Source organism: Spea bombifrons, chromosome 7, assembly GCF_027358695.1.
Source record: "Spea bombifrons isolate aSpeBom1 chromosome 7, aSpeBom1.2.pri, whole genome shotgun sequence".
Taxonomy (NCBI): Eukaryota; Metazoa; Chordata; class Amphibia; order Anura; family Pelobatidae; genus Spea; species Spea bombifrons.
In genome coordinates, this window is record NC_071093.1 from 13,329,016 (window position 1) to 13,354,700 (window position 25,685).

The 25,685-nt window shown below is 38.5% G+C and overlaps 1 protein-coding gene across 1 annotated transcript in view; it reads right to left on the reverse strand.

The window, feature by feature from the left end:
* PDE11A (phosphodiesterase 11A) overlaps positions 1-18,949 on the reverse strand; it is a 98,883-nt gene extending 79,934 nt beyond the window's left edge. Inside the window, exon 1 of the mRNA XM_053471748.1 lies at positions 18,003-18,949. Coding sequence (XP_053327723.1) covers positions 18,003-18,803 — 801 coding nt within the window. The 5' untranslated portion in view covers positions 18,804-18,949. The remainder of the gene's footprint in view (positions 1-18,002) is intronic.
* Between the last annotated feature and the right edge of the window lie 6,736 nt (positions 18,950-25,685).

Below are 25,685 nucleotides of genomic sequence, written 5' to 3' on the forward strand. Positions count from 1 at the left end.
TATCTGCGCGGCATCGCGGGAGTTGACGGAAGTGGAAATCCGTAGGTTCGCCGTCAGGGGTTAAAGGGCAGTGCGAGTGAGCCTATTGGTCGCCTACAGGGACCTCCTTTGGCATCAACCAATTGGTTGATGCCAGAGGAAGACCCTGCAGGTGAACAATAGGATCACTCGCACGGCCTTTTTAACTCCTGACAGCGAACCTGAGAATTTCCGTTTTTTAGGTTTTTAGGTTTTTTTCCGGTTTTTAGGTTAAAGGGCAGTGCAAGCAACCAATAGGCTCACTCGCACGGCCCCTTAACCCCTAAAGGTGCAAAAAGTTACGGCACCAGGATTTTAAAATCCTAATGCAGCAACTTGTCAGGCAGATACCACTGGTCTCCCTGTTCTATCAGTTAAATGTCCGTATAAGCAACTTTATTGGTCGTTCGTACAGACATTTAACTGATAGAGCAGGGAGACCAGTGGTATCTGCCGGACAAGTGACGGCACCAGGAGTTTAAAAGTCTGTACGAGCGACTCTATTGGTCGCCGGCAGACGAGCCCCCTGCTGGCGACCAATAGAGTTGCTCATACGGAAATTTAAACTCCTGGCGCCAGAGCTGCTGCAGTATACGTTAACCCCGTATTAACCCCTTATAAAAAACGAAGAAAAACCGAACATGAAGAATGTCCACGAATATTCGCCCGAAGAGAAGACAGGAACGGGCGAATATTCGCGGAATATGAAGATTTTTTTTTTGTGCCGAAGACGAACACGAAGAGCCCCCTGGTGCCCAAGTCTAGTTATTAGTTGCAGGGAACAACAATATAGATAGTTCCAGATACTAAGGAAGTTCTAATTATGATGTACACAGTTTTCAACCATACAAAAATGTCATTTAATTTTATAAATTCTAGACGTAACCATTTATTAAGCATTATTGCTATGATTACCCAGTGAAGAAACCCATTAGCGTATAATAATACACACTACATTTTCTTTTGTGTTATTTTGTTTTGTACTTGTAAAACTTAATTAAGCAGTGTGTAATTTGTATCCTACATACATGGGATTAATTAAATTGTATTTTATGCAGCTAGATGAAAAGCATTCATGAACTAGCTTTGCTTCAAGACAGAGATCTTCTTGTCCTTGCATTGGTAAGTGTGTATCTGGAAAGACAAAACATTTGCTATAAAATCTTCCACACAGAAATTGGCATGTGCTAGATAGCTCTTGAAGTCTTTCTGGAAATGGAGTCAAAAGCAAAGACACATGACTGGGGCAAAATAAACTGAAACAAACAATGTTCTATAGAATCCCCCTGTATGCATTTGCCCCCTGCTCTCTGGCTTACAAAAGACATGTTTGACAGTCAAGTAGTCGATTTGTGTTGTGAAATGTTGGACAAGAAAGGAGGCGTTGCACTGCGGTCCTGGAACTGCAGCTTCTCCTGAAAGTCATTTATTAAAGTACTTTAAAATGCATTATTAGGTGAGAATCCTGCCCAGTGGTATCCCTTTTAGCTTAATTTCCAAAATAAAATTCCAATGTTATCTTTACATATTCAAAGAACGCCCCCCTTCCCCATCTTAGTTGGAAGCCAACATAGAAAAATATATTGACATAGCTCTACATGATTTGTAACATAGCACTTAATTATTTTTCAAAGTAATTGCTTTGAAAATACTTGCCACATGCAAACCAACAGCCTGACTACATAATTGGAGGATAAGAATTGCCCACGTTGTTGTGTATAATGGCAAGCTATTTCAATCTGTAGGGGTCTACACACTGTCCTGTCAAAGCTTTCGTGTAACCCCATTAAGCAGTACTGGAACAAATTAACCATATAAAGCAGAATGTCACGGTAACCCAACCACATAAAAAGGAGAGGAGCAAAAAGGAAACATTTATGTTTTTGTTACTGAGAATGGTAACATTTCCTCCGCTTACTTTGTATTTATACATTAAACCAAAGTTTGCAAGAGCTAATACCTTAACAGATTGTACCAACAGATTTCGCGAGGCTCTAAAACTGGTGATTCAGAGTTGGATTTCCTCCTATTTTATTATATGTACTCACAGACGAAATGTAGTGCTAGAAGAAAAAAAAGTATCGTTTCAGCGTGGAGCTTGGAAACCTTGTATTTACAAAAGGGCAGAGATTCTGAGTTTGCACGTTTGGTATCCATAGAGACTAAAATGCATGTATACCAATTAGACTAATGACAATATTTCAACCAGAAAAGTCAAAGAAAGCAAAGCGACACAGGCCAATCTAACAGCAGCACACATCAGCTCACATTTGGAGGCTCTAAGAAGATGCTTGTGCACCACAGGCAGGAACAGCAGTCGAAATGGGAATGGCGGTGATTGACTTTGTGGGTTTGCATTGTGCACCACATATATTTCACGTGGTGGTACGGGCAGCTATTCCAACTGAAGAGCTGTGTAGACTGTGGAAACTGATTGAAAATTGCCTTAATAGAGAGGAGCAGAAGAAGACAGGTCAACCCCACCATCCTGCCACTACCTTTTAGTACTGACCCCCTAAATTATTGGGGCCAGAAAGCTGTTTTCTGTCCAAGCCAAGCAGTGGCTTTCATTCGTTTTATATGCACTGTCAACCTTTTGAAGAAGTTCTTTGTGTATTTCATATTTTTGTAATTCCTAAGTTAAAGCAGACCCACCACTCAAATTTAAAAAGAAAAAAACACTTTTATATTATCAGAACTTTAAAAAGAAGAATACTTAAACATATTTAGATGTTTTTTTTAGGCTGCATTGATTTTACTTCTGAATAATGCATTGAAAAGTTCTGCTGTAAAAGATTTAGGACCTGCACGTCTTCCTGAATCACTAACATGGCCTGTACAGCTACTAGAAATTTAGCAGCTTAACAAGGAACAGTGAAGAGCAAAATGTCTGGTCAATGCTTAGTTGAAAGGGAATTGCTAAAAAGTATGATTTAGGATATGTGGAATACCAGACCTAGAAGGTGGGCATCTGACAATTTACACAAGAATGTGGTGTAAAGAAGTCCCACAGGCAACAATACATAGAATGTCTAAATGCAGGGCATCAAATCGTGATAAATAATGTATTATCTACACAAAATAAACTATACACAAAAGATAGAGTAAGTAGTTCTTCAAATGTAAAACAATTGATATGCCAAAACATGGAATCTTCATCTAAATTTAAAATATCCTAGATATGTCAGTCCTATTTCTTCGAAACAATATCAAAATAATTTACTGTGTTACGTTGTTGCACTAAAACTATTATACCGCGTGTTGCCTGTCAACTGGCCAGCCTTGCTCATCAAACTCATCTCCTAGCCTTCCGTTATAACTAGTGGACTGGCAATAACATTCCACCAAAAACAAAACTGTATCAAACTTCAAAAACAAATAGTTTGGCACAGGTAGATGAGGATTCAAAGTAAAACGTTATATACGGTTCATTAACTAAACCTTATGTTTACATGTGAATGAGAGTGAAATGAAACAAAGTCAATTTAAAGTTGGTCTGTATGATTGATAACTAAATTGTTTAGATGAGTTTCAGGAAATATTGCTGATTTCACTTGGTAGGGTCATAGTGGTTGTTGGTACTAAAGAATCTCTCCAGGGTTAAACTCCTGTAATACACAGCAAAGTGGGTGAGTTGCATTGACAGCAAATCTTATTATTTTTTTCAAAATACATTTATACATAAAACAGCAATAAACTGATAGTTTAACGACATGGACTGGGGGAAAAATATTATTTTTTGGAATCTTCTGAAATAGCATGAAGATGGTAGAGAAACATAAGCACATGTTGTGAAATATTCAACAGTCAAGAGCAGCGTAATGAAGCAGAAAATAGAATTCCTCCCTTGCATGAGCTATCTCAATAATTTAAGTAACTAGAGCATTCCATGCATCATATTGTCTTTGCTTGAACGGCAAACATGATGTTTGTCTATATTTGTGAGAAGCTATAAATGGAAATTTAGTAAGGCGATAGCTTGAAATTTAGGTTGAGTGGATTTTTTATGTACGTACTTGAATCATAGGATGGTTACTCTGGTATAAAACATGATTTTGGGTGCAGAACAGGAAAAAAAATTACCACCAGCATCCCTTGAGCCCCCCTGTGTGATACGGGTAGAATGTTCCGCTGATGTTGTTGGGTGGTCCTGCTGACGTCAAGGGTGGTCCCATCGACGTTACAGGACACACACTATTTTTAATAGGGAAGTGGGAGGTGAGTAGGGTGTGCAGTAACACCACTCCCGCAACCCACAGTTTCCCCCTCAATGACCTGGAGTTTCCACTTAGTGTCCCAGAGAAGGAGTGCTTCACCCGGAGTCTCGGGCAAAACATGTAGCGTTCCCAGGTATGGCCACTAGACCCTGGGAGTGTTCTGGCCTCAAAGTATTTTTTAGTTAATTCATGAAGAATGAAACAGTGCCCATAAAACTTGCTGGGAAATAGGCAAAAGGATGCATTTACAAAAACTAATAGTTCCAGTTTCCAAACTTGGATTGTCACAGAATTACACAACCAGTCATTTTCTTTGTGATACATTTCTTTAGGCTCCTCGCCTGGCTGGTATTGTCGGCTCTCACTTGGATCAACTGATTGAGAAACTATACGATGGGAAGAAGACTTTGCCCCAAGACAATAGTACTTAGAATATTAACCTCTTTCGCTCCTCTTACAGGTACAAGAAAGAGGATAGATCATTGTGTAAATTTCAGGCCCATTCGTCACAGTCCTCCTCCAAAAATTATGTTGGATGATTTAAGGGGAAAATAGTCTATAAGAAGAAAGGTTGGGTAGCAACAGGAACAGGCACCTATCCCAGAATCGTTGGTTCAAAAAACAGATGTGACTGACCTACTCTAGATCTATCCGAAGTAAAAAAGTTTGTGAAAAAGGAACACTTTACAATGGAATACGTTATGTCAGTGTCTCATCTTTGAGATGAAGGAAATTACATGGGATCTGGATTTAAAGGATGCTTATTTCCACATATTCATCCTTTCTCCAGAAGATTTTTAAGATTTGCAAATCAGAGAGGATCCTCCGTTCTACTCTTCCAATATCGGGTTATCCCTTTCCACCTGTCTTCGGCTCCAAGAGTGGTGGTTTTAACGGCCCTGCTTCGGTTAAAAGGTATTTACATCTCATACCTGGACAACTGATTCATAAAGGCATATTTCCGCTCGCTGCTCCGTCTCCAGATATCAGAGGTCATCGCACCCTTGAAGGTTCACAGTTAGATTGTAAATCTCGATAAGTCTTGTCTCATTCCATCCCAGTGGATCCATTTCCTAGATATGTGGGTAGACTGGAAAGTCATGACATTTTTTTCTTCCCAACAACAAAAGAAGAGTTCTTAGAAGATCAGTCCAGAGCCTAATTAATTGTTCCCGTTGTTCTATTTGAAAGGCCATGATGGTGGCTGCCATTGGGCAAAGGCGCACATGCAGCCTCTACAGACTTTGAGAAATATGACCTCACACTCTGGAAAAGAGTGTTCCCATACCCTGATTATTTGAAGGCCAACCTTACTGGGTGGCTAGGGCAAGCTCACCTCAAAAAAGGTATGTCCATCCAGCAAGGCTTATGGTGCCACATTACCACAGACACCTCCAAGACAGGTTGTGGTGCACATGCCTAGCCTATGGCATAATAAAAGGATTGTAGGGATCAAAGATCAGAGACAAACTTCAAATTTCTTTGGAACGCAAAGTAGTGTGGATGGCTCGTCTGCTGTCCAGTCCGTTTGTCAAAGGCCTTCCTGTATAGGTTTATTCAGACAATACTACAGCCGTGGCTTATTTAGCAGGGCAAGGAGGACCAAGATCCAATTCCCTGGGACATTATGGCTAGGTCAAAAAAAGTCCTGGCCTTATCAGCAGTTCACATTTCAGGTTATCACAATATCCTGACAGATTGAGCAGAGGCTCTCTCTCACAAAGCGACTGGGAGCTCAGCAACAGACCTTTTGCAGAAATGAACCACAAATTTGGTATGCAAGATATAGGTCTACAGAGCAAATACAAGCTTCCCCGATTTGTTTCTTTAAGGACAGGAGATGTGCCAGAGATTCTGGATGCCCTGTCAGTTCCGTGGAACGACAGCCTTGCTTATGTTTTTCCTCCCAGTCCTACAAAAGATGCTGGGGGAGAAATCATGAGTCATTATCATAATAATGTTCTGGCCCTGGAGGGCCTGGTTCACAGATCTACATATTACAATACGTAGAAGTACCCCTAAAGTATTAGATTGTTGGCAGGTGACGACATGGTTGCTGAATTGAGTAACCTACAAATAACTTCTTAGATCATTTCTTGCCTGATCTTATTGAGATTCTTATGCAGTCTCGAAAGCCGTCTACTTCCATTATTTATAACTTGATTTGGGAAGCGTTTTCCAGATGGTGTTCGTCTTTCGGTATATCCCCTCTGCAAGCTTCAGTTCCTCTAATTCTATATAAGGTTATAGTTGAATCCTGATATTAGTAATGGTATAAATAAATCTAAAAGCAATAATCAACTATGATTTATAAGATCTTAGGTCATACAGACCTCTATATACTCAAGAAAAAGAACATATAACATTATTGTGAAGAACATTGTGATACATTCTGAGCTACTAGAAAAGAAGACATGAAAGTTGGAAAGAGAAAGTAGAAGGATGTGGGTCCCAAAAAGAGACTGTAGCTTATACAAAGAGGCACTTGGAAGGTATGCAACCCCCAAGACAGCGTTACTCTCAGCAAAGCAGAAGTTGTGTGCTTAAGGGAGACTGTCACATATAATAAATCCAGCATTAAAAGCCACTGATCACTTGTGTTAATATCTTTGCATAAATGTTCTACTTTAATTTATTAAGATCCTTTATTTGCAGAAGCAGAAATCCACAATGAATAGCCAGGCTACCAAGTCTTTGGATTCCTTAAGTGATGGTTATAACACACTTCACTTCAGGGTTACTTGCATTTGTTTATCAGAATGCATATTTACTTATTTATTGGTTGATTTATTTTAAGTGATGATTATTTTTAGCCTTTTACTAACCTTATTTATTAAAACTGAAAAGGCAGTTTCATTAATGTGGCTATAATATAATAGACCACATTTGCAAATGTCTCCGTTTAGTAATACGGGGTTGTGATGTCCACCAAGGGCTCATCTATCCTGCACCATCCATTTCTTTGCTCTGCATTCACATGGAGGAAAGCTTCCCTAAAACAGTAAATCACACACCTGCATCATTACCAGCAACAGTGGCTAAATGACACCATACATGTGTATTAATTTTTAAAGTGCTGCATTGTGGACAATTAACAATGATCTGAAAGAAACATCTGTTGCCTGTCTGCGTATATTACTCAGAGCCTCTTAAAGACTATTTGTTCTGAAGTGGTGTGGTTCTCTCTTTTTTTAAATAATACATAAGCTTCATATGGTGTGCAGGTATAAAAGGAAAATACCAAGCAAGTCATCGGCCTCTCTACTTGAATCAAAATAAGTATGCTATAATCCTCTATAACCTTTATTTGATCTTTTTTATTGTTCACATGCTTATTTACATTGACATTCATAGTTTTACCTATAGGCTCCGTTGCCAATATTCCTATTTTAGGGGGAAAAGAAGAATGGTATGCTTGACATATACAAAGTTAAAGCCACGACTAATGTTTCTAGGATCTAGTCAAACTATTATATCTCTGTGAGTCCAACCAATACTATGTATTAAATTGTTGGTTCTTCAAGACTGGGACCACCTTTCCTAATATTTTCATAAATTAGCTGATATGGCTGTTTTTAAAATGATGGTAAGTGTTCCAATCCCTTTCAAAAGGTAATGGAGCCCCACTGATTCAGCTCCATGGTAAGAAATACAGCCATGCTAGGATTACATAGGACTTGGCAGAATTGGGGTATTTTGATATAGTGGCAGGCTAAAATTCAGAATATTGTAATTAAAGTTTTGCTCTTCCAGGTATATGTCACTGTTCTGTTACCATTCTGTGTGGTTATGCCTTCTTTTAAAAAATAAAATGTTTTCTTTATCTCAAAGGAATTGTAATTGTTGCACAAGACAATTCTTCATCTTCTTTTATCTTATCTCACTTCGCTTCTCTTTTATCTTCAATCTCCCAACCCCAATTTTTTTTCCGAACCAAAAAATTTGTCCAAACCACTTTTGGCCCCTCTGCACATGTATACGCTCAAATAGCCCAAGCTATGCAAAACAGGTGGCTCCGTCCATTTTATTTTTTCTAATGAAGAGTAGCACGTGTCCATGATATAGTTTTAGTGAGGCTATGTCAGTCAAACCCTACCAAATTGCTTACATACATATACACACACACACATATATATATATATATATATATATATATACATACATACAGTGCTGTGAAAAAGTATTTACCCCTCCCTGATTTCTTCTATTTTTAGACACAAAATGCCATATATCAATGATTATTTCCATTTATAGAAAGGAGGAAAAAAAGCTATTTAACTCTACCTATTCCTATGTGAAAAGGTAATTGCCTCCTTATTTACTTAATCAACCAATTAACCAAATTTAATTGCTAATTGGGTTCAATTCAAATAGACACATCCAGGCATGATTCCTGCCAATCCTGTTAAATCTAAACATCAATTAAATAGAGCCTGCCTTGCAATGTGAAGTAGGCTCGAAGCTCTGAAAAAGCAGCACATGATGCTACGATCTAACAAAAATGAAAGAACGGAGACTCCATTATCTACGAAAAGAAAAAACCTGGTGAAATGTATGCTTGGTTAATGGGAAATGGGAAAAAAACTTGCTATTGTTTTTGGAATTTGGCAACCAGAGCGATTTGTATCAATGTGTTATTCATTACAGAACTCAGTGTCAAATGTTTGGAAAATGTAGAAACCAGCGGGTCATATTCAGGAACATACTTGGTCTTCACAGTACCAAGACATATAGTTCTGTATATAATACTCAAAAATGGGATCAACAGGAATATTTTTAGTATGGTAAATCTTCCCGGGCCTACCTAAATCCCTGAAGAGTCACAAAAGATCCCAGACTAACATGTAAAATAACTGCAGGCCTTATTTGCCTTGGTTAAAGTCTGAATCATGATTCCACTATAAAAGAGACTGTGCAAAAATGGCACCCATAAGAGATTTAAAAAACAAAACACAATAGTATAGATTGCTAAACACTGTTTATATATATATATATATATAGTGTGTACGATAATGCACTCACAAACAGACTTTGGTATACAAGCTCATCTTAAAAATGACTTCAGTGTCAGTGTGGTCCTCAATACACAGGGAGAACCACAAGGGCTCCGAGAGAAAGGATATTAGAACATCTTGGTAACAAAGAAATAAATGAAATAAAAGTGTTGAAGACAATGTTCCACAACACTGTAATAAATGTTGATGTTTTGCAAACTTTCTCACCATAGGGATAGACTCTATCACAACATCCTGGAGGGGAGGCAACCATAGCTCAAATTTGTATCTTAGAATTTTTAAAGGAGGTTTAAACACAGATCTAGAAATACTATTTTTTATATTTCATTAACATGTTGCCTATGTTTATTATGATTACCTGCTTTTTTGTATAAGATAAAGACTATACACAATACTATCTAACATATGGATGAGCCTTTTAAATTATATATATATATATATATTATATATATATACACACACTGTATATACATATTTATTTTTTATTATTTAGTTTTGTATATTTTACAACTAGCATCTCATTTAGTGGTTTGAAAATATATATTTGAAGGTATATACTGTACATGTGGTATATATTTTTTTGATCTATTAGTATGCATAACATATAATTCGTTGCACACATATATTGATTCATAAACAGCACTATAATTTTAATCCATTCAGTAACAATATAGACAATTGCATTGTATATAAATACAACCTACATACACAAAATATATATTTAGATGTCCCTTCTGAAGGAGGCATAGGATACATATATTGTATATTCAGTGCAGTTATTTATGTATAATTATATACTGATTTATTTAGAATATTATATGTATTTATATTGTCTAGTTATTATTATAGCGATATTATATTTTTTTGGTTCACATTATTATTTGGTTCAACCGTAAACTCCCTCCCGTCTTTAACTGTGCCCTATGGAATGCCCGCTCGGTATGCAACAAACTCACTTGTATACATGACCTTTTTCTCTCCCATGCTTTTAACCTCCTAGCTCTTACTGAAACCTGGATCCCCTCCCATGACACTACCGCCTCTGCTGCGCTCTCCTTCGGAGGACTACACTTCAGCCACACTCCTAGGCCTGATGGCAGAAAGGGTGGTGGTGTAGGCATCATTCTCTCACCTCACTGCACCTTCCAGCATATACCAAGCCCTCCCTCTCATTCTGTTCCTTTGAGGTTCACACAATCCATCTTTTCTCTCCACTCTCTCTTATTAAAATTGCTGTCATATATCTCCCTCCAGGTCCTACCTCACAGTTCTTTGACCACCTTTCTGCCTGTCTCCCTTTCTTCCTCTCTCCTTATATCCCCTGTCTTCTTCTGGGTTTAACATTCCTTTAGATATATCTAACAACTCTGCAAGCTCCAAACTCCTCTTCCTGGCATCTTTTTCTGGTCTCTCTCAATGGACTACTCCCCCTACGCACACTGAGGGACACTCACTTAATCTGGTTTTCTCCAGATCATGCTCCCTTTCAGATTTCACATATTTGAAACACATAAAAAAAATCGTATTTTTATTTCATGCAAACATATCGCTATCACTATTTTCGACTCAACAAATTTAGTCTGCCATATATAGTTTAATTTTTCATGTTATAGTTTTGCTTTGTCATTATTTCTCATCTATGGCTGTTTATGTTCTTTTGTTCTGTTTACCACTATTTATATCCATTAACAACAGGGATATTGGAATTACAGGTCCCTTAGAGGACACCATACATACATCTAAACATGTCGACACAGGGGACGGACGCTTTCCTGCTGACATAAGCATAGGACAAAGCCATAAGAAACCTATAAAGAGAACAACCAAGGAGTGAATTATTACAGCGATTTTCTTTATCTCCTGATGAAGCCCAGGAGTGTTGAAAAGTGTTGAGGACATTAGAGGACATTATTCTGCTATTGTTATTTATCTATTCATTTATTTATACCTATCCATTTAATTATTTATTGGCCTTGGACTATCTGGAAGTGTCCTACACTGGACTGGACTGAAGCACTTTAAAGGGCATTGCTTTCATAGCTTTTTGTCGCACATATGACCCATGTGCAATGATTATTGTAAGCATTTTGTACTTTTTTTCATTTTGACATTGTGTGTCATTGGTGTACCTCTTTCATTTTTTAGATACCATGTAAGTAAAGGATTTTTAAGACCAGCTTGTGCAAGTCTGTAAATCTCTAATGAGATCTCTAAATGGCTTAAAAGAGGTTTTGGAGTGACCTAGTAAAAGTCATGACCGTAAAAAGGCAGCTCCTGCATGAAAACTCCAATGTGGCTGAATGAAAACAATTCTGTCAGAAAGAGTGGGCCAAAATTCCTCCAAGGCGATGTAAAAGACCAGTTATTTAAATACATTTAATTGCAGTTGTTGTCGCTGAGGGTGGCACAGTCAGTTATTATTATGGGGCAATTACTTTTTTCACATGGGTGATATAGGTTTTGACTAATTCTTTACCTTCGATAAATGAAATGATCATTCTGTGTTTACTTGCGTTGTCTTTTTCTCATTTGAAAATTAGTTGAATGCTCTAAAAGTATTTAAATGTGACATAAGCAAACACGCTGTATTAATACAGCTTTGTGTGAAATACAGACTGCATTATTACACACTAGGGTTCATATTTGAACATTGTCACATTGTCAAGCTGGTTTGTTGTTAGACATTCAGACCAGCAGTATAGAATGCACAGCTGGCATACAATGTTACTGCTCGCAGGCAGCAGTAACTGCTCACCTCTGTCAGCAGACTTGATAAAATGTAGCACGGTGCTTGCAGTAGAGCAAAACACTAACCTCTGCTTCTTCAGTGTTTTCCTTTGTGTAGTTAAAGAGACGTGTTAAGGTGCCTGACAGTCCCAGTAAAATGCATATTAAAGTACTTTACGTTAATACGCATTCTTTAAAAACTGAAGAACTCATACTTTATAATAATTATGTGATGTAGTAGCTGAGGCTCTGCAGCTGCCATCCTCCTCCGTAGTTCAATGTGAGCGCTATCCATGCATGAGCAAGCAGCTGGAGCTGACTGTGAGTATATCACTTGCATGGAGATGTCTTCGGCTAAATACATCTCATGCATGGCAACTAGCTGGGGTGGGGAAAGAGGATTCTGCAAAAGAAATACCAAGAGGACACCACAAACATTTGAAGGCACCACAAAGCTTTACACATTAGAGTGCATATGATGGCTGAAGTGTCCATGTAGCCTCTGATGCTGAAGATGTGTGCACTTAACCCCTTTAATGCTGACGTGCAAAAGTGTGATAGCACTCAATGTGTAAAACTGATGGATGGGTGTTTGTGGCACCATGGCTGAGATATGGGGCTGTGTTACTAATATGCTGTTTACCATTTCTTTCCCTTTTGAATTTAGCTACTCTATTACACACCAATGCTAATGCCATGTTGTATTATTATTATGTAGCTTATTGTTGTCAAAGAAACCGTTGGCCTAATAAGTTTCTTTTTTATCACTTTAATGTTTTGAACTTGTTTGGCTCAGCAACACTGGGCTACGTAAAGATCTAAAACTCATCAGCCCTCGGAGACTCACATCAGTATGTTTATTGCATTTTAACTATTTTGTAGCTGGATTTCATTGTACAATATGTAGTCAGTATGGGCTAGTAAGGGGGAACAATCACACTTTATATTCTGTGAACAAAGTAGACTATAGTTAAACAGCATATTACCGTATTTGCTCGATTATAAGACGAGGTTTTTTTCACAGCAAATGGTCTGAAAAATACCCCTCGTCTTATAATCGGGGTCGTCTTATAATCAGACCTCAAATAGGTCTGACTATTTGACTGCAGCTGCAGGGGACCTGGATCCTCCTGTCTCCCGACCTCCCCTGCCCCACTTACCGGTACTTCTGAGTCCCCGATTCGCGTAGACAACTTCCGCTGCAGCAGGAAGGAGGTGTGGCTAGCAGCGGGGGTTGTCTGCGTCCATCGCGCAGACCTTCCCCGGCTGTCAGAGATCAGAGTTCCCCGCACCAGTGCACTGATCTCTGACAGTCGGGGAAGCTCTGCGCGATGGACGCAGACAAGCCCCGCTGCTAGCCACGCCTCCTTCCGGCTGCAGCGTAAGTGCGTGGGATCTGCACGCTGCCCCGGCTACATGACAGGGAAGTCAGAAGTCAGATGTGCATAACTGGGGGGCAGGTTGGAAAATAGAAGGAAATAAAACCAAAATATTTTTCTCAATCATAGCTTTTATTAAAAAAAAATAGTTTAGATGAACTAACATTTACTGGTAAAACTTTTTTCCTATAGCGTCGTCTTATAATCAGGGTCGTATTATAATCGAGCAAATACGGTATTACAGAGTACAATACCAATAACGTATATACCACCATACCAACAATTGACCTTTTTAATTAACTTTTTTAAATTAATTTAAATGCTAGTAGTTTGTAGTTGCTCTAAAAACGTACCAAAACCAATATATCTCAACATATCTCGCAGATATTATTTGTTCTCTTTTTGGCGATTGTGGTTCGGGTGACTGCTGGAGAATCGCTGTCTGTGTTTTAACATTGAAGATTGTTGTAACATAAAATCAAAACCGGAAGTGTGTACAAAAGTGCAAGAAACCGGACGTGAGGAGAGTTACCGCGACACCGTATAAAAGCAGAAAACAGCAGTAAAGATTTTTGGTGGAAAAACGGATATACACGGACTGACTACCTGTGAGAGGACTGTGCCAACAGTGAAACTGCTACTGAAAACGTGTGACTTCAGATGAATTCATTTACCCCTGTTTTATTGTGAGTGCAATGTCAAATATACTTTAAACATATCATAACAAATGATCATATATTTCAATCATTGGGACCTAAGGAGTGTGATAACATTATAAGGAGCTATTTCTTGATCGCTAATTTGTGAGTGTAACCATTATATATAGTTTAGGGCTGATTTCTAACACAGTATACACTTTTGGAGGGGGTTTCTTTCTTTATATTAACATCTGAGGAATACCACGTTACTATAAATGTATTATTGATTCAACATTTTTTTGTACCAAGCGCACCGGGATATTGTATTTATTTGTATTTTGAAAGTGTGTTGAGGGGATTGTCCCTATAGCAGCTGGTATATTTCACTGGGTGCTGAGTTCTCACCATACTGTTTCGCAGATATGTGATAAGATCGAGGTGATATAATTGTCATTTATGTCATTGCCAAAAATATTACAGTTACCTTACAACTAACTAACTGGTGTATATATTTTTTGGCTACACTACTTGACATCGTACCCATTAGATGTGTCCATTTTTAACTGTTGCATTTATGTTTCAAATTACTGTACAATCCAGTCAATTCACAGGAAAAATTAAAGCGACATTGAAGTTTCCATGACAACTTCAAAGATCTGCCAATAACAAGACAAACACCCTTACTCATCATACTGCTTGTGGTAAACAATACAATAGCTCATTGCTAATCAGCCAGCCAGACACTCTGACTATTAAAAAAAGGGAATTGCCATAGAATCAGTTCAGTGATGTGTTCAATCAGGGAAAGGAAAGGAGATAAAACCAAGGATTTTGTCAACTCTAACTTACATTACTGTATACAAAACTGTATTTTACGTTCAGGTTGAAAGATACTTTTCACCTCTTTAACAGCCCTCGTTAAATATTTGCTTTATTGTATAGCTTAGGCTGAATTTCTACCTATCGCTCACAGGCTTTAGTTGAGAAAAGGTTCTACTTTATCACTTTATATTTGTTATTTGGAGTGAAAAGAACCGATTCTTGCCAATTTAAAGGGGTTCAGCATGGCAATCTAGACATGGTACCTAATTCTATTCTTCCGATTTATAGAATCTCAAATTGTACCCACAAACGAGACCAACTTGTGAAATTAAAAAAAGATAACACAAGAAATATAATAAAGTTTTAATGTGTTCTGATGTCAAAAGTAGAGCTTGATTACAGGATGTGTTAATACCTAAATGCTGGAAGCTTTAAACTAGCTAAAATTACACTTGTATTTTTAAGTAGAATGTTTATCACCTTTTCTAAAGAGATTAAAGATTCACTCTATACAATGCTACTGAAAACATGTATTCCTTAGTCCCATTGGTAATAAGGATTTCATTTTCAATTGTCAAAACCAAATCTTCCATCTGAGACTGAGTCACTGGTGATCTGGTAGTTTACACCTACATTGTTAAAATGGGGACTTTAGTGTCAAAGCTGCAATCTGGTTTCGTTGAGACATACATAAAAATCGTAAAATTGCTATTCTCTCAAATGAGGAACATGCACCAATATTCTAGATTACCGGTATGAAATTAAATTACAAACTAAAAGAATGATAGGAAACTTTCCAAACCACCTCTATTTAATATGCAATACAAGGGTTATAAAAACATCTAGTGCCAATGCACAAAAAGCATAGCCAAGTCTACAAGTTCTTAAGTTACTCCCTGTTCTCAAGCACGACAAACAAGAATGCAACAAAGGAAAGAAAGAATTATTGGAAGACCTGCTGTAGAATCCAAACTACCAGCTACCTAGTTTATGCTCACACTAGATATTCTCATTAGGCATATAGAGTTAGAAATGACTTTAATAGTCAATCATTGGCCCTGTGAATCAATTCAATTAGTTTTAGAAACCATTATTGTCAGCAGGTTGCTCATATCACAAAGAATTCATTCACAGTACCATGCACTATTGATTTTCCCCATAAACATCAATACCATAACTCAAAATTAGTTAAGCACCATAGCTTGTAGTTATAAATCACTGTAGCTACAGGTTGCAGATATCTATATATATATATATGTATATGTATATATACAGAGAATATTTGGTTTAACTATTTAACTGTCAAGAGATCTAAAACATGTTTCATTTCAATATGCTACTCTAATCGAAATCAATACTCTGTTCTGGTACATACTATGTTTACATATGTTTGTGAGAGTTCAGCTACCAATAACAATTTAAAAATCTATTGGCCAGCCATCATACACACTTTAATGCATATAATAGGTGAGTGTCACCTATATTTTACCTTTTGTTATTAATCCAGATGCATACATCAGAATCTTCTCTGTGCATTTGCTCTATTTCCCTGACATCCAGGCTACTTGCCTTGCTGGAGATGCATTCCATTAACTGGAAACCAAAATGGGGGTAATTGGAGGGGGTAGCAAGAGATTTGAGGGGGTAGTAAGTTGCAGCTATGGGGCTAGAGCACTTTAGCATGGCAAGTAGTTTTCCCCAAGTTAACAATGCTTAAATTTAGAATTTAAAAAAATGCATATTCCATATATGACACAAATAAGTCTTGAACACAATCTAGACTTCTTTTCCCAACCTATTCTCTGTTAAACTGAAAAATTGAAAGTTTCTTGAAATTGATTTTTCAAGAATCAACATTTGCATGTTGTGCACAAATCTCAAAATGTTGTGCTTAATTTTTTCAGCCAGAAGAATGACCAATATGCAAATTAATGGATTACTAGGGAATCTAATACTAAAGCGAAATTGTTTTACTACTTAGTATGGGAAAACACTTTTTGATTCTATAAATATCTAGAATTCTTCTTTACTTTCAACACATAAAATGGTGTGCTAAAAAAAAAATTGCAGAAGCTGAGACAACATTGCATGCGTCACTGAGTGGTCTGCAAAGTACATTTTGGCTTGCTGCAAGGCATAAGCACATAACACCATTATTTAAGCAGTAAAATGGCATCAAGGGCAGTAAGGTCAGTGGTAAAAGATACAAATAAATCAGTCTAGGTGTAATAATTGAAGCTAGAGAGAGTAATCAAAAAGAAAAACGGCCAATCTGTGGGGATTCAGTAAATCTTAATTTACAGAGTAAAGGTTTGCACAGAAATAACCGTATAGGGAGTGCGACCAATTGTAAATATTGATTGTTTTTCTCATTTGCCCTAGCACTCAAAACAGGTATGTCTATATTTAAATATATTGGTAATGTAAGTGAATCTGTTAGAAAAAAATAACAAGGATGGCCTTGAATATATATTAAAGTGTGTAGCAAAAATGTATAAAAACAACATTAACTACTATTCGGCCAAAAATCAAAACAATTTGTTCTGTACCTCCTTATTATCTTTGTTTTATTTTTTATTTATTTTTAATATTTTTTATTTATTTGGTGTCATGATTGTTTTAATGCTTTACAGCTAAAACAAAAGAAACATTAACCTTAGATGCCAGAAAGGCAAATACCCCATTCTTCACCAACCTGGCATGGAATTGGGTAATTTCATTGAAGTTACTTGCACACCATGTGCAGCAAAATATACAGGAGAAGATCACCAAGGCAATCCCATACACCCACAACAGGTAAAAGATTTTAGTAATGTGTCTAGGAAACTGAGAGTTGGAACCAGGTCCAAAAATAAAATATTCCAGATAGTTTGGTATTTGGAGTTAGATTTAGGAACAGAATGGGAATCTCCATGATGATGTGTTTGCAGTGTTTCAGCATCTGAATTGTAACTTCCTCCTTACTATAGGGAGAAGATGTTGGCTGCAGTGTAATGTGGAAGAACCTCTAGAATAGAACCTGCTTCACTGCAGGCCATCGATCTCCATTTATAATAGACAGAAAATATACACTTGCCACTTATCTGGCCCGGTACAGCAATTCGCCAACCACATACACCTCCCTACCCCCGCACCACCTTCATCTGAAACAACTCGCCTGCGGGAAGTCCTCAGAATTGGACATACCTGGTAGGCATCGGGGATGTTGACGGTCTCTCCATGTTCAGCCACATATCCGATGATGCCCTTTCCCCAGGGCACCTGGACCTCGTTACAGTTCTCCGTGCTGCAGGAAGGTAACAGAGTGGTCCCCGCATGCACATCGAAGAACTTTGATACCAAACTCTTCTTGTTGGCGCTTCCTTCCACCAAGAACAAGGAACAGCGGTCAGCCTCCACCATTATGCAAACGAATATGAGGATCTTGTAGCACAGGCTGGTGAGGTTGAGCTCATTTGAGATATCCTTGACCAGCTCCAAGAAGAAAGCCCTCTCATTGTGTTCCTTCAGGTGATACTTGTAGTCAATGGCAGTCGATGGATATTGTGGTATGCTGACCCTAGACTCCAGCAGGGCGCTGAGGATGTGGGCAGTTGTAGGTGGGAGAGAGCTTGCCTTTCTCAGCAGTGCTCTTCTCCTCATACTAGTCAGAGGCTCCTGGGCTCTAGAATTAACATGCTCATCGTAGGTCCTATTGACATTAATAGCCTTTGACCTGGCAAAACTTTTCCTCAGCTCTTTCTGCGATGCCCTCCTCTGTAGCCCATCCCCACGACTACCCCAACACTCCTTGCTCTTATCATCAGTACTGGAGTTGGAAGGCGTTTTAGATGTCTGGTTTCTCTTCAACCATTTCTCCACCATGCAGTACTTCCCCTTCCTGATTAAATAGTCCTCAAAGAGATCTGGATGTTTATCCAGAAAACTTTCTACTTTAGAGAAGTCCAACGCCGGCTCTGACATATCTGCAGAATCCCCTTTTGGCATGCCAGAGGTCAGTCTCTACCCCACCCTATCTCTCAGGTTTGCAGGGACATGCTGGGTTAATTTTCTAGACTGAATGCACCTGCTATTCCTTAATGCCCTCTTTCACCAGTCAAGGTTTAATCCTTTCAGTCCAATTCCTAAATAAACTTCACACTTATTACCGGGAAAGGTCTTCTTCAAGGTATTGCCACGATACTCCCTCCGTGCCCCCGCAGTTATTGAGGAAACAGCTTACGCTCACTGTCAAGATCCTGATCGTTCGCGATATTCAGCCCGATATATCCGGCCGTGTTCTCCCAGCGCTCGGAAAGATGCATTGAAGCAGCATAACGCGGCTGTAAGTGTCACCAGGCAGCTATAGGAACCTCCCAATGACGTAAATACACTTGGGTGGAGCGAAGGCACAGGACAGGGTTAAATGTAACTGTTTCACTGCACCATTAAAAACAATGGGCACCGTAATTACCAGTTCCAGCCCCGAAGCTTGCGCTGAAGAGTCACCTTGCGCTGTGCCCTATCTCTGGGCATCAATGGGTTTTATCATCCCTGCCCTGTGTGCTATTAAACTTTAAATACGTCGCAGATTTTGTAATAGGGACGCAATCTTAATAAAGACGGAATGTGAATAAACAGTAACCCCCAATCATGTATTATTTATATATATATAAAAAAAAGTTATAGTGATTAACACAAGGGAATGATAAAGATACATTGCTGGTACAAAGCGCTAAAGATATTCTATAAGGCTGTAAAACTATTAGTTATGTGGCAGTCACCATGGAAACCAATGAACTCTGTTAACCCTTTCTTCACTACCCTGACACACAAAGGATTAATTTAGCAATAGACTTTCAAACACATAAAAACTTAAACGTGTGCAGCAAAGCACAACAATGGGGAAATCCAGTGGAATCCCAGGAACCAGTTCACAGATAAATTATCTTTATGATGGTAAGTTACATTTGCAATGTTTTGTCATATCAAAATTAACCCTTCACGGGGAGTACAAAGGCTACTGTGCTAAATGTTATAGAACCTCTTCTATCAAAACTGTCAATCAGGTTTCTACTTCAGGTATGCCTGTGGTGCAACACTAATTACATTCCAGTTGGGCTAGTTTTCACAAAATGTCATTTTTACAGTGGTGTACTTACTGTAGAGGCAGGTGGGCAGATAGGAAGGTGTGCTCAAGTTGTCAAAGAGGTAACTTGACTGATTTATTTCAAAACTACTCAACATCTCAAAACTATTATAATTCACACAGCAGCCTGTCTATTCACAAAAGGTAATTTTGGGTAAAAATGAGCAATTTTAGTCATATGTTGAGTTGGGTAAAGACCTCATCAAGTTCAGCTGGACACCTGTCCACTGCTTGATCATTGAGTCAAATGAGGTGGCGTTCAGTGGAGTCAATTTAGGTGTTTACGTCATCAAATATTTCAGTAATCATCACTTTCATCAAGTTAACTTTCAGTGAACAAATGAGACGCAAAGTATTTATTTGCAACTCACTGCAGGTTAGCATCAAGCCAAATTGAAATTTAGTCAAGCTGACATTATTGAAAAGACAAAGTTGCTTAATTTAAGTGAGCTTAGTCAAGTTACCTTAGCAGCTCTAACTCAAATAGCTTTGTGAATAGACTGCTCAATGCTAGAGTGTTCTGTTACTGTTGAAGAACACCACTGCCATTGCACATTGTGACTATCCACTGCATGCATGGGGCATCAGCATACCTGGTTGCTTTCTCAATGAACTGACCCTGATACTCTTTAATAGATTCTATGCAGAGCCGGCCTTAGGTGTTGTGGCGCCCTGTGCGGACTACTCCTCCGGCGCCCCCCCATCACAAAAAAAGAGGAAAAAAAATCTTGGCACAAAACTCCCCTTTCTCACTATCTATCCCCTCTCCCCCTTTATCACTATCTATCACCTCTGGCCCTTCACACTGCCCCCCCCTCTGCCCCATCTCACTGCCCCATCTCACTGCCCCCCCTCTGCCCCATCTCACTGCCTCCCCCTCTGCCCCTTCTCACTGCCTTCCCCCCTCTGCCCCTCTCCCTACTTCTCATTATCCTTACTTACCTTGTTGAGTCCTGCGGTGGGGGTGCGAGGCGTCCATCTTCCCACTCTGCCGCGTCACGGAGAGTGGGGCACAGAGCGGTTGCTGAAAACTTCACGCCTGTTGCCATGGCGCCTGCCCGGGACTTAAATATATAATAATATATATATATATATATAATATGTAGTACTCACTGTACTTAGTACTTATTATGTGATGGACATTTTATTTAAAAAAATGTTACAGAAGATCATATTTATCATATTAATATTGAATCTAAACATAAAATAAAACTGAAATTTTTAAAAATTTAATAAACATGGGAACAACAATTAGTAGAAACCTTGACAGATATCCTTGCACTCACATAAAAGATTTGACTAGCAACAAAGTATATATAACAAGTTAGTGGCCTCATTAAATCTAGGTGCTCCTCATTCACATGACCTAGATTGTGTCAATATGTCTGTCATCGCTCCATTGTTTCCATGTATTTATGCTTTTCATATTTTTTTTTTGCTATTTCTTGCAATAAACATGCTATGCTGTTTCAGCGCTTACTCACAAATTCAATGAAACACTATAGACTTTACAAATATCTTAGAGATCTACAGCTCACATTTTTTATACTATTTTATCATATTATTGCATCACAGTTGCCCCATAAAAATATATTAACTTTTATATCCTTAATGTTTGTCTATTTTATCTATATGTAAATCTTAGATTGTTTACATTGACATAAAGACAACATAAAGGGGGACATAAGGCCAACATCAAGGTGGTGGTTTAGTAACATCCGAAAAATGGGCCAAGCAGGGGTAGATGGCAAAAAAGGCTTTGTGTGGACATACCGTAGATACCAACTATTTTCACAAACCTTTATCTGGTCATTTTGCCTATTCCTGGTACTGTTCTATTCTGCCAGTAAGCATTGTGTGCCAGCACCTGGTTTCCAAAACTATGAGTGAATGACACTGAATTTAGTTGGAATGCACACTGATACTTCCTTAAAATGTCTGCCATTAACTGCTATGGGAGTGTTACTTTGTCCCTAAAGGAACATGCGTGACCGCTGAAAACCACTCTGGTTGTTGATCTCTACAAAAAATGACATTAATTACCTACACAGAGTGATGTTTTGTTTCTGCTTAACTAGACTTCTTCCTCTAATGTTGTATCACGTATAATGCAACATGAAAAGGGCTTGATTTTCAGCAAAATGTGCATTCCCCAGACTGGGGATGGTATTTGGCTCTCCTCGCTCCTTAGCCACTTTCACTATAATTATTTTTATTCAATAATACAAACAGGACATATCTTATGAAATAACCATTTGGAGTTATTGAAATTAGTGATAATAAATATTAAATAATTTGTATATATATATATATATATAATATTTAGGCCACATGTGTGGCTAAGCATACCCTGACTGACCATTTGGTCATCTGAAAAGATACACAGCGCTGCTGGGGGCAGAGCTAGGGTGTGACCGGGGGAATAGTCTAGGGAAGCTGCCTGGTCTCCTCAATTGGTCCATGATCACCACTGTCAGCAAAAGTAGGACAACACAACAGCTAGGTGGACAACGCACAAAATGAAATCCCACCTTAAAAAATAACAGTGGTATGCCACTACCTACCACAAGGGGAACGAGAGTGATTGCCCTGGAGGACCAGCTCTATTATCCAGCCCTGTCCTTAAATCCTTGATTTCCAATACTCAGACTTATTTAAAAATCTTGAGAACCTATGCACCTTGTGAAAGAGATGCAACGCACCCTTGTCTTAGACACCATAAGCATGTTAAGACTACCATTTCAATTGGATATGATTGGGGGAATCAATCAAAACACAGTTTCCCATTCATCTACTAGTGCCTATATGTATTATTATTATTTATATACAATACACACAACAAAGGGTGTTTGATCTCCCCCTGAGAAAAAAGAATGAACCTGTTTAATCTAAACTACACTAATAGCTAAAGAAAGTTAACACATCTATTACATTTTCTAGAATCCAAGAAAAAGAAAATGATTATGTAGAACAAAAAGGGCTATCAAAATCAAATAGAATAGCAGAATAACTTCACATTAATGTTTTAGTGGTTAACAATGATTTATTAACTACACTTATAGGACTGGTTTCTGTACACATTTGGATTTGGAACTGAGCATTCACATTTACAGCTTCCTGAGTGGCTTTTCATCATCTGTGTGGGTGGATGGTGTTTCTTGGTGATGCAGAACATCTTGTTAAAGTCTCTCCTGTCTTGCAATTGGGAAATTCTGCAGCATTGAAAAATGTCAGTTTGCTGGGAATATACACTTAAACACGCAGGGACATCTACTTTTCTTAACCTCTCTCTCTCTGTGAGTAAAACTCACAGTCGCCATTTATTTCACAGTCATCGTTTAACGCCATCTATTATAAAAGCAAGTGGTAGAGGAATTTAAGGGATGAGTTTGAAAGCTGTCAGTCGTCAACTCACAGTCGTCATCTGTTTCACAGTCATAGTTTATCACCGTCCATCATAAAAGCAAGTGTTAGAGGATTTTAAGGGGTGAGTTTGAAAGCTGTCCTTAAAAACTCACAGTCGTCATCTGTTTCACAGTCATAGTTTATCACCGTCCATCATAAAAGCAAGTGTTAGAGGATTTTAAGGGATGGGTTTGAAAGTTCTCCTTAAAATGTGCTTGTTTTGGTCAAGCTAATCTCAAACGCACTTGCATTTTCATACATTTCATAGGATTCTTTCTTTATCATCTTTTTAAGACTTCTTACCCAATTGGTTGGTATGGCAAAAAAGGTTAGATGAGTGATGGCATTTGTGTAGAGGAAGGTTCTTTGGATCTGGACTGCCCCTATGGGTAGGGAATTTCTGATTTAATAATAAGTTCAACATGGCACCTCATGGCAAAGAACTCTCTGAGGATCTGAAAAAAATAATTTTTGCTCTACATAAAGATGGCCCAGGCTATAAGAAGATTGCCAAGCCTCAGAAACTGAGCTGCAGCACGGTGGGCAAGACCATACAGCAGTTTCACAGGACAGGTTCCACTCAAAACAGTCCTCACCATGGTCGACCAAAGATGTTGAGTGCACGTGCTCAGCGTCATATCCAGAGGTTAACTTTGGGAAATAGATGTATGAGTGCTGCCAGCATTGCTGCAGAGTTTGAAGGGGTGGGGGGTCAGCCTGTCAGTGCTCAGACCATATGCCGCACACTGCATCAAATTGCCTACAGTCAAGCGTGGTGGTGGGAGTGTCATGGTCTGGGCCTGCATGAGTGCTGCCGGCACTGGGGAGCTACAGTTCTTCGAGGGAACCATGAATGCCAACATGTGTTGTGACATACTGAAGCAGAGCATGATCCCCTCCCTTCGGAGACTGGGCCGCAGAGCACTATTCCAACATGATAACGACCCCAAACACACCTCCAAGACAACCACTGCCTTGCTAAAGAAGCTGAGGGTAAAGCTAAAGGACTGGCCAAGCATGTCTCCAGACCTAAACCCTTTTGATGTCGTCATGGAAGAGTGGAACAGGACTCCAGTGGCAACCTGTGACGTTCTGGTGAACTCCATGCTCAAGGGGGTTAAGGCAGTTCTGCAAATAATGGTGGCCACACAAAATATTGACACTTTGGGCCCAATTTGGACATTTCCACTTAGGTGTGTACTCACCTTTGTTGCCAAGGTTTAGACATTAATAACTGTGTGTTGAGTTATTTTGAGGGGACATCGCATTTACACTGTTATACAGGCTGTACACTCACTACTTTACATTGTAGCAGAGTGTAATTTCTTCAGTGTTGTCACATGAAAAGATATAATAAAATATTTACAAAAATGTAAGGGATGTACTCACCTTTGTGAGATACTGTAGATTCCCATACCATGCAGACATCTGAAACATAAATCACTGAATAATATTTCTAAGTGTTACAAAGATCATTTGAAACTTGCTTTATTGAGCTATTCTATGTAATGTCAGTTGTACTCCATCAATAGCAGCATTTCCCTACGAACTTGCTAGAGCTAATCAAGGGTCATAGCAGTTGAACCACATCCAGAGAGCCACAGGTTGCTACCACAGTTTGTAGACCATCGTTATTCATTACCATGCCATAGTACTACTCTGTAAGTCAATTTTATCGGACCTTTTATGTGGACACTTTTCCCAAATTCTAGGCAATTACATTGAACCCAGCATATGGTAAGAACGCAAAAATAAGAATCTATGATTCAGATACCCATAACAATTCTTTAATAATTTATGGTGATGCAGGCAGCCAATGAACAAGGGAAATAATTAATCAAAGTCTCTTGGCTCAAAAAGCTGGAGGGTTCCAAGAAATCAAATGCATCTGTTTTATTATTTGTGTCCAAGGCAAACAACTACATTTCCTTATTTACAGCCTTTAGCTTACATAATTGTTGTTTCGTAACGATCCAATAATCAGGAATTCCCTAAATTTGAGCTGCTCTTTAAAATATAATTGTGCAGTTAATGCCACAGTTTGTACTTTTCATAGAAAAAAGTATTTCATGAAGAGTTTTCAAATTGCAGCCATGGCCAAATATTTTAGGAATCATTGAAGTGAACTATATTTGCTTCACCGATCCATGTCTTTCAGCTAAACAAGCATTATTTAACTTATTTGTCTTGTGACTAGCTTTACTGCTTGCCTTCTGCACACTGAGTGTATCTTCCATTTGCAGCTGTGTTCATGACATTGCTCAAGAAGACAGACATTGGGCTAACCTGACATGTGTAAAGTCCAAGTTAACCCATTCTGTCCCCTTAGTCCTAAA